At 55.8% G+C, this 9,792-nt stretch overlaps 1 protein-coding gene across 3 annotated transcripts; it reads right to left on the reverse strand.

The window, feature by feature from the left end:
* Window positions 1-727: 727 nt before the first annotated feature.
* ZFAND2A (zinc finger AN1-type containing 2A) lies at window positions 728-9,580 on the reverse strand. Of its 3 annotated transcripts, XM_082670915.1 has the most exons (8): window positions 9,278-9,580; window positions 8,661-8,699; window positions 7,990-8,088; window positions 7,437-7,531; window positions 5,685-5,816; window positions 3,082-3,233; window positions 2,295-2,378; window positions 728-1,969 (listed from the first exon to the last, which is right to left on the reverse strand). In XM_082670915.1, exons 3-8 carry the CDS (start codon window positions 8,042-8,044, stop codon window positions 1,951-1,953), a joined length of 537 nt encoding a protein of 178 aa, XP_082527041.1. In that variant the 5' UTR covers window positions 8,045-8,088; window positions 8,661-8,699; window positions 9,278-9,580; the 3' UTR covers window positions 728-1,950. The 3 variants fall into 3 exon arrangements, with proteins under 3 accessions (XP_082527041.1, XP_082527040.1, XP_082527042.1); XM_082670914.1 differs by lacking the exon at window positions 8,661-8,699; XM_082670916.1 differs by lacking the exons at window positions 728-1,969; window positions 2,295-2,378; window positions 8,661-8,699 and having other exon boundaries at window positions 2,944-3,233.
* Window positions 9,581-9,792: the final 212 nt, after the last annotated feature.

The raw sequence follows: 9,792 nt of genomic DNA on the forward strand, positions 1-9,792 counted from the left end.
GAGGGTGTGGGGAAACTGATGGAGAGGAAGCTGGCATGACTTTCTGGATGGCAACTTGGCACCTTCCACCAAACTCTGAAACATGTCCCCTCCCGCACAGCAAGGCCGTCCAGGAAACCCTCTCTGAGCAGCCGGGCAGAGGAGCGATGACTCGCCCGGGCCCTGGGAGACCACGCAGCAGCCGCAGCCGTAAGGATGCCCGTGCCCGTGCCCGCTTTCCTGACCTTCCACCCTCTGCGCCACTTCAGTGTCTATTCACACAGGTCCTTAAGGAAAATACTAACTTCTCAGGAAACTCTTAAATACACTTAAATACTCCAATCACAGTTAAGAAACACGAGTGGACTCCTAAGTTGATAATTCCTGATAAAACGTGCACGTCTTTTGTCCTTTAGTTTGGATGATCAAGAATGGCGCTAAAAAGTATGACGTGAGCCCCGCCTTTTTTTTTTTTTTTTTTTGCGGTACGCGGGCCTCTCACTGCCGTGGCCTCTCCCGTTGCGGAGCACAGGCTCCGGACGCGCAGGCTCAGCGGCCATGGCTCACGGGCCCAGCCGCTCCGGGGCACGTGGGATCTTCCCAGACCGGGGCACGAACGCGTGTCCCCTGCATCGGCAGGCGGACTCTCAACCACTGCGCCACCAGGGAAGGCCCCGTCTACCTACTTTTAAAATTTCTAGTACCCACAATTAAAAAACAAAACAAAACCAGGTAAAACTCACTTTAATGTTTTATTTAATCCATCATATCCAAAATACTATTTCGACCTGTAAATATTTTTAACAATGAGATATTTCACTTTTTTTTTGGCATTGACTTCCAAACCCAGTGTCTGAATTTGGACATTAACCTCACTTGAGAAAGACCTGATCTGTACTTAGATTTTATAAAATTTACAGCTGAAAAACCAGATTCACATATTCATGTTCTTGACATACTCAACACGGCTTCCTAATGACTGAATGCAGGTGACAGCTCTGCGGCTACGCTGGACGCCGGCCCCACGTGCTCCCCAGCGGCCAGTGGCCGCTGCACTGGCCCTGGACCGCAGAAAGGGCTCTGTCCACGTAGTCCCCAGACCCACAGCGTCAGGAACTCCGCTGGGGTGGGGTGGGGGGCGGTGGCACTGCTCTACCAGGCCCCGCACGATTCTGGTGCACCTGGACAACCACGGGTCCAGATCTAACGCCACCAACAGGACAGAGTGTAGAAAGAGCTGGATAACCCGCCCGTGGGATGGGAACTGAATACACCCCCCAACCACTATATATATATATATGTAAAACATTGTTATTGGAGTATGACTGCTTTACAATGGTGTGTTAGCTGCTGCCACACAACAAAGTGAATCAGCTATGTGTATACATATATCCCCATATCCCCTCCCTCTTGCACCTCGCTCCCACCCTCCCTATCCTACCCCTCTAGCTGGTCACAACCATTATATTTTGAGGCTATGAAACCAAACAAGGAAGAGAAACTGCTTGGATTTTTGTTAATCCGCAAGCAGTGGGATGTCTGGAGCGCATGGCTGGGTGCCCCTGGGGCTATGCCTGGGATGGCATTTCTCTTCATCCGGTTCCCTGAGGTCCCAGGAGATGACGGCGCTCCTGACAGGCCCCAAAGCCCTCGGTGTCACCCCAATGCTTGCAGTCAGAGGGTCACAGGCTGTTCTCTCAGTCAAACAGGAGCGGTGGGCTGGGGGCCACCTCTGGACAAGGACCCCTAACAGGGTAGGTGTAGTCCTGCCCCCGTGCCTGGGCTCAGATGCCACGTGAGGAAGACACAGTGAGATGCACTGTCGGTGCTTTAAGTGACAGAAGCCCCTGACCAGCTCAGCTCAGGGCAGAGCTGCTCGCGGCGGGACGTATGGAAGTGCTAGAGCATAAAAGTATCCACAAAGTGCAAATCACGGACGGAAAGAGGCCAGTTTGAACAGACACAGTCACATCAACGCTCTACTCTCCACCTGAAAGAGAAGAAAACAGCTATGTTCTTAGGTTTGTCTTGATTAACTAGAAGCGGGTGATCGTACAAAAGACATTCGCCAAACACAGTGCTTCAGAAACCAGCTACAAAGTGTTCCTCTCGTCACCCTGTGCTGGCGGGACCTGCGTGTGCACCCGGGTTTGACAAAGCCCAAGGCCGGGCGTGCGTCCCCCTCCGTCCCATCCAGCTGTGACGGAGCGCGGAGCTCCAGGCGGCCAGTCATGAGCGCTGAGCACTCACCGGCGGGACGGAGAACCGCCCCGCCCGACACGAGGGCAGCAACACCGCGCGCCCCCGACCAGTACCTGAAGCGCCGAGTCAGCCAGCCGCCCGGCCCCTCGCGTGAAGCCCCCGACGGCCCAGGTTCCGAGTCCCTTGCTGCCGAGCACCTGCGCGGAAGGGTCAGGTCAGAGCTCAGCCAACCCCTCACCGGTGCCGAGAGCCACGCATGCAGGGACGAGGTCACCCCCCAGCCCTGCTCGGGCACAGACACCACGAGAAACGGCAGAGTGGAAGTGACAGGTGACTCGGGCTTCCATTTCTACCCACGGAAGGTGGGGGCAGACCTTTCCACCGACCCGAGGAAGGTTCTCCCTGTAAATAACCAGTGAAGGGGCAGAACTGCCTCCATCAGAAGGTGGGGTGGAGTCCGACACCCAGGACCTATTTGGAGGGAGGGTCGCTGGAGGTTAGGGGGGGTGAGCTCAGTGCGCTGACCCCACAGACCAGTGTCCTCATGCAAAGGGGACGCTTGGACAGCACCGTGCACAGGGAGAACGCCACAGGAAGGTGAAAGGCCAGGGTGACGCGTCCACAAGCCAGAGAACCCCGAGCCTACGGGAAGCACCCTCGCGAGGGGGAGGCCGGGGGAGACCCTCCCCACGGCCCCGCGCGGTGAGCAGGCATTTCTGGCTCCAGAACTGCAGTCCCAGCAAACAACGACTAGAATCCGGCTTCGATTTGGAATCCGCTTTTAATTAAGATCACATTCACCCAAACCCCTACAGCGAATGGTCAACACCAAGAGCTGAGCGTGCAGCACGGGTCCAGGTTGTCCCAACGCCATGCAGGCCGAGCCGGGCCTCTCCTCACCCCGCCGTGCTGGCAGCGGGGCGTCCGCGGGTGCAGCCGTGGTCCTGAGGGTGTCTGTGCTGAATGCAGAAGCTGCCGCGACACTCGGCGCAAGCCACCCGCAGCATCTCTTTCCGCCTGCAGCCCTCTTTTGAGCAGCGGTACGTGAAAATCTGAGAAAGTACAAGTTGCTTCAATGTTCCAGCAGCCTCACCGAGCAATCATTCGACAAGCCCCGCCCCCCCATAAGACCATCGGCATTTAAACTAGAAACGGTCCTTAGCTAAACAGAATGAAGGCACCGGGGTTTCACTGAGATGTCTTTCTGTCAGGTAAACAAGGAAATACTAGTTTAGGAGACAGAAAAGTTTTAACAAGTGGTAAATACAAAAGCGGCATTTTAAGTTGGGGTCTCATGTGAGATGCTTGGGGGGGTACTGCAGGAAAAGAACAAGACGGGGGGCAGGGGACGGGGACACGGGAGGGAAGGAGGCCAGGCCCGAGGCGTGGCGCACAGCCCTAGGGGGAGCTGGCGCAGGCTGTGTCCCGTCAGGGGCAGGGGAGCTGGCACAGCCGTTAGTTACTGCGGGGTCTTTGCGGTGATATAAACTCCCGGGCACTTCCGACTCTGTGTGGGTGACGGTGTCAGGGAGGAGGGGTCCGGCAGCCGGGGGGCAGCCCTCTGGCCAAGAAGGGCGAGTGACCCGGGTGCGTGGAAACAGTGCAGGTGCCAGTGGAGCCCGGAAGACAAGGAGGGGCAGCGCGCGGTGGGGAAGTGAGGGTGGAGCCAGGAGGGAGGAGGGCCTGGTCACCGAAGCTTCTGGAAGGCTCGGAGGCATGGCAAACACAAGCAGCAGCAACGGGCTGGAGGAGACGGGCCAGGAAGGGGTCGGGGGGGGGGGCTCCAATCAGAGGGTCTGGGCTGGAAGCTCAGGGACAGACTTCACCCTCTCCTGTTCCAGGTTATTTGTCATAATTGCATTTGTTCTGTATTTAGTGTAACATACAGAAACCGTGAGGTAAGGTGGTCAGAAGCCAGTGCCCTGGAGATAAGCTCTAAAGGCCAAGACAGCAGGGGGCAGCGCAGCCCGCATCCTAGGGAAACCACCCAAATAAACCCGGAGGCCCCAGGGAGCGTGCAGCGCTGGGCTGGGCCTGGGGACGCGTGCAGGGCTCCGAGAGTCTCCAGTCCGAGGAGTGGACCAGCTGCCACGGGCCATGTCCAACCCGAGTCTCCTTAGACTCTAGTTGAGGATGGAGAAGTGACCACAGGTGGCGGCTCCGATTCCGCCTGAAGTTCTATAAAAGTGACCACAAAGAGATGTTCTGAAAAAGGATGGATGAACCCCAAAGGGCAAAAGATAAAAAGAAAACAGCCACAAGATTTTAATTTTTTTTTTTTTTTTTTTTTTTTGCCTGTGCCACGCGGCATGCGGGATCTTAGTTCCCTGACCAGGGGATAGAGCCCCCTGCAGTGGACATGCGGAGTCTTAACCACTGGACCGCCAGGGAAGCCCAAAACAGCCACAAGATTTTAGAAAAAGCACGTGGACGAGCAGTAACGGACTCAGCAGACATGAAAAAGCTGAACTATGAGCCGGCAGGGAGGGTCAAGAAGCAGCGTATGTGTGACACAGAATCCCCGAAGGCTCAGAAATCGACAGCAGCAGAGGCAGCGCGGGTGACGCGGGGCCCGGGAGGAGGCCGCGCGTCTGGGAGGACCCCCGCCCACACGGCAGAGCCGCCCTGTCCCCGGCGCGCGCGCGCGGTCAGCTGCGGACCTGGCGCGTGGGGACGACTGACCACGACGTAGGAAAGACCACCTGTACGTGGGTCACACAGAGAAGAGGGAACTTGAGGGGAAAAAGGAGGCCGGCCCGGGAGGTCCAGCCCCACAGAGCGGGAGTCCAGAGGAGACGGCGACAGGGTCAGCCAGGGGGAAGCTGCCACACCCGGGGACAAGGAGGACAGCCGGCCCCTTGCGGGAACTCCCTGAGCAGCAGCAGAAGCGGGAAAACCCCCGACGCCAGCGAACGCCCAGGCGAGCCGCAGCGAGGGCGCCGCAGCGAGGGTGCCGGAGCCCAGCGGCCGGCGCACCGCGGGGACCGGGCGTCACCCAGCACTACAGGGTGAACGAGACAAACGCGAGCTGGATTTCAATGCTCTGCTTCAGTACATGGTACCACGTATTTAAGGAGAGGCAGGTGGCCGCTCCTTCCACCACAGCCGACTCCAAACGGACAGACGCGGGACTTCAGGACGAGCACCAAGACGACCAGAGCAGGAACGCCCGTGTTTGATTTTACATCGCTGACATTTCCCAGGCGGAGCTTGGGAAAAACCACACACTAACAGAAGGATTCTAGAAAACCACATTAACTTTCCATCTTGGGAGGAACTCCTGTAACGAAAGCAAATCCTAACATAGGCCCTAACATTTAGGAAATACGCTCGTACGACTGTAAAAACCCACGCTGTTCACAAGCCAGGAAGACGCCCATCAACTGTTAGGGTTTTATTCTGTACAAAAACTATTAAAACTACTTAGCCTCGCTGGGTAACTGACCTTCCTTCCTCTGAGGAGAAACCAGCCCCCAGAGGGCTGACACAGACTCTGTCCTCACCTTCTCTTTCTTCTTCCCGGGGTGGTGCTTACAAGCTCCATCCATGTGCTCACCGACCACCACGTCTGGGACCTCTCCCGTTTTTACTGGGATGGGGCTGTTACAAAGTGGGCACACTGGCACCTGAACATCCTAAAAATAACAAATACAAGATGATATTCCAGATTCAGACAATCAAACCTCACACACACACACAAAGGCACAGTGGTACAGCACATTGAAAAGCAAACAGAGTACAAACACTGACATCTGCCCCCCACGAGAGGAGAGTGTGGTTGGCACAGGGGATCGGCAGCAAGGCATCCCTAGGGCTTGCAGACAGTTGCCTGAAGTGGAACCCAGGAGAACTGAAGAAACAGACTATTAACCACCCGCAGAAATGACCCTGAGACAGAGGTCAAGTGCAGCCCAGGAAGGCAGCTGGTGAACCGATCCAGAAGGACAGTCTCAGGGCGGCAGGGCTATCTGTCCAGCACCATGTAGTGAGCAGTGAAGCTGCCCAAACACCTCGAGGGTGGGGCTGCCAGGAAGAAACACCAGCCGTGAAGAGCCTCAGCTCCTTCGCCTGCCAACGGCCTCCCCGATGCTCCTTGTAGCTTCCGCCGCGGCCACGCAGGCAGACTAGCTCATCAGTCAAGGGCGCACGTGGCCAGGCTGAGCTCTCAGGCTCAGAACCACCACCAAGCCCAGCACTGGGGGGCTCTGGAGGGAACGCCCAGCATGGTTAAAATCCCTCTGGGCCAGGGCAGGAGCTGAGCTAATTTAGCTCAAGAACACTGAAGTGACATGTGGACGAGTAACAGGTAATCACAGAATCGCGATGCCAGCTGTCTGGGAACTGAGCTGGAAAGCCACCCAGGGGTGCTCCTGCAGCTGGCAAGTTGGCCAAGTTAAGAAATAAAGCATCATTCAGTCACCTCTAGGCAGACTCTCCCTATCCAGGGACACAGGAAGGTCAAGGCAACAGACCAGGTAGTTTGACCTGGTCATCGGTGCCGGGTGAACATGAGTCACCCTCCCCCGTCCCCATGAATCAGCAAAGGGCCAGACCCCAGCCGACACTGGTCAAAGGGTGTCGCACTGTCACCCGCACTTCTAACTGCCACCCTGGGGAAGCAGCAGAGTGCTGACTGAAGAGCTCACGAAAATGCTCCCTGAAGCACCCAAAACAAAGTGAGTTCAGGCTGGGACCACCTGAAAAGTCAGTAACCAATGTCTTAAACCTCTGGACTTAGGCAAGTCTGTTTCCTTGCAGCCACCCTCCAGCTTCCACCATGAACTGTCTGAATCACCCAGGGAGGATGCCAAGGCTGCAAAGTTGCCCAGACAAGCAAGCGTTTACAATTCTGCCCAGACCAGAGCTCCCATCAAGCGCTGCGCTGCGCTTCTTGTGCCCCATGAAGACAGAGCTGTTTCTCCTTGTGTGTTGAATAAAAGGAACTAAGCGTTTTAACATGTAAAGTAAGCTCTGTAGGTTTAGGTACAACAATTTCATTCCAGGAAAATAATCTGTTGCTTTAGAGCTGTGCCGTCCAGAGCTTTCTGCAACGATGGAGAAGCTCCACAGCTGCTCTGTCCACACACGGCTCCCGGAAACCTGAAACGTGGCTGGCGTCGCTGAGAAACAGGACTTTTAGGATTTATTTAATTTTAATTAAGTTTTCTCTACACGTGGCTAGTGCCCACTATCTCGGGCAGCGCAGTTTTGGAGAGTGAGGATGAGAATCTTCAGAATGGAGTATGACCAATTACCTTCTTGAATGCAAAGGGACATTTATGTGCAGCACAGGTAAAGTGATCTTTACAGAAATCTTGTTTACATGCATCACATTCTAACGGAAGAAAATCTAAAAAAAAAAAGAACAAAAACACACAAAAAACAGTAAAGTGTTTGAAAGACTAGAACAGAAGAATCATAGATCGTATTAAACAGGTATTTACCTTTGCTGAGTTCATATTATGCCTATCAAATACATCCTCGAGGTACCACATGAGAAAAAAATTGGGGGCCATGAATTTGACAATGCCAGCAACACTGCAGAACCGGCATAGCTATCCTTTCCAAAGAGACCCCACCTCACGGGGTACCACGTACTTAAGCAGAGCATTTAAATCCACTCCGTGCTGGCAGCCAGCCTTGTACCTAGCTGTACAGAACCAAAAACTCAGGCCAGCATCTCATTACTGAAAAGCCGGAAAGGCCAAGGCCCAGAGAACAACAGCTAATGAAGACAGTGGCCAGTTCTTCTCCCACATAGATGACAAGACACCCATTTCCTGTTAACGTTCTCCTAGAAGTGCTTACCTAGCTGATTGCAGGTTTCTTCTGAACAATGCTTCCCCAAATCAGGGAACTCCATTATGAGAAAATGTCCAAAACACAGATGACAGAGTGAAATGTAACCTGCAAGAATTAGAAATAATTAGGAGGAAGGCAAGGATGGTCCGAATTTCAGTCACCAGGGTTAATATTGCACAGCTGATATAAGTAAACACGCAGGGAGCATCGAAAGTCATCTGGGTTCCTGCAGGGGCCTAAGTGTCACAAATTCTTGTCTTTCAGCTAACAGAAAATGGGACTTTTAGCGTAAGTACAAAAGCTCCTTCAGAATCAACCCCCTTCGCAGACAGATTGTTTTCAGTTCTTTTAATTCCTAGTTTATCAAGCTCGACCCGAATTTAAGTTTTCATTAATCCATATTTTGGCCCATATTGACAGGGACGTCCCATATTCAACTACACAGCTACTAGGGAAAGTTACAGCCTCGGTGAACTTTAAATCGCAGCTCCATCTACTGAATATACTCGACAAACACGACTCCGTTACCAGGTGCTAAGTCACGTTACTTAACTACACTCGACTCAGTCCCCTGTTGCTGTCTTTAACTCCCTTATGCACTGAGTTTTACTCAGAATTTATTCCTTAATGACAATCAACCTGGAGTTGACCAGGGGAAGGGGAAGTCGTCAACTCACCAGTGGAACACAGGTGGACAAACGGTGATGCCACTGCACCTGAGAGAAAACTGAAGTCCACGGCACGCCTCACAGGGGCCCCTCCGTGATCTGGCACCCGCCAAACCTCTCAAAACTCTTGTCCCTCCCAGAATTCACGTCCCCGGGGCCTCTTCCGGACCTGCCCATCAGCTCTCCCGCTGCCGGGAGGCCTGGGATACTCCGGCCACAGCTGACACCCGCTCATGCCCTCAGGGCCCGGTTTAAAGCGTCACTCGCGGTCTTTCCTAACACCCTCACCTGGCCCCACCCAAATCGCGCTTCCTCTACTCTGTAATTCCTTTCCCAGGACCCGCTCGCTCGGCTTCCCACTGCAGCTTCCTTCCCTACTCTCGGCTCCGCGAAGCGCAGGGCCCAGGTCGGATCTGCCCATCCTGGATCAGCAACACCCAGCGGACGTTCGGGAATCAATCGATCGAGGACCGACGGGAAGCCGAACTCAGCCCCGACGTGGTCGCGCTCTCGGCGCCGCAGCCGCGGTGTGAGAGCCCCGTTCTGCTAGGACACTGACGCCCTGCCAGTCCGAGGTTCGCGGCCCCGTCCGACCCCCGCCCGGCACCCCCAGGCCGACCCCGTACCTGGCCCTCGCCTGAGGCCTGGGCAGCCGCAGAGGGGAGCGGAAGGTGGCAGAGACCAAGAGCTGTCTCCCTGTCCGCGGTCAGCCGCGGGGGACAAGGCCAAAGGGACGAGGAAAACAGGATCCGAGCGACGGCCGAGGCCGGTCCGAGTCCGCGGGAGAGCCCAGCATCGCGCCGCCAGCACCTCCCGGCCATTTATTCGTAGCCGCCGGGTCAGAGAGCCACCGCCCTCCGGGCGTCCCCGGCGCGCCCCCGACGACGTCTCCGCCGAGCCGACCAACCGCGCCCTCCGCGGCCAGGCGTTCCCGGCGCGCCCCTAGACGTCACCGCTAGGCCGACCAATCGCGCCCTCCGCGGCCAGGCGTTCCCGGCGCGCCCCAGACGTCACCGCTAGGCCGACCAATCGCGCCCTCCGCGGCCCCGTCGGCCCGCCCACTCCTCGCCTCTTCTCGAACAGTCCGGCGGCTTCTCGGGCTGAGGAGTCAGGGTGAGGCAGCTCTGCGCAGGCGCACTGC

The sequence above is a fragment of the Grampus griseus genome, assembly GCF_964374135.1.
Source record: "Grampus griseus genome assembly, chromosome: 14".
Lineage (NCBI taxonomy): Eukaryota > Metazoa > Chordata > Mammalia > Artiodactyla > Delphinidae > Grampus > Grampus griseus.

Excerpts from the sequence above, each read along its gene's own strand:
- ZFAND2A (XM_082670914.1), bottom strand. The coding sequence starts at position 8,044 with ATGGAGTTCCCTGATTTGGGGAAGCATTGTTCAGAAGAAACCTGCAAT. Across the intron at positions 3,234-5,684 it reads CCGGGAAGAAGAAAGAGAAG|ATTTTCACGTACCGCTGCTC; the intron begins GTGAGGACAGAG and ends GTACTTTCTCAG. Across the intron at positions 2,379-3,081 it reads CCCGCTGCCAGCACGGCGGG|GTGCTCGGCAGCAAGGGACT; the intron begins GTGAGGAGAGGC and ends CCTTCCGCGCAG.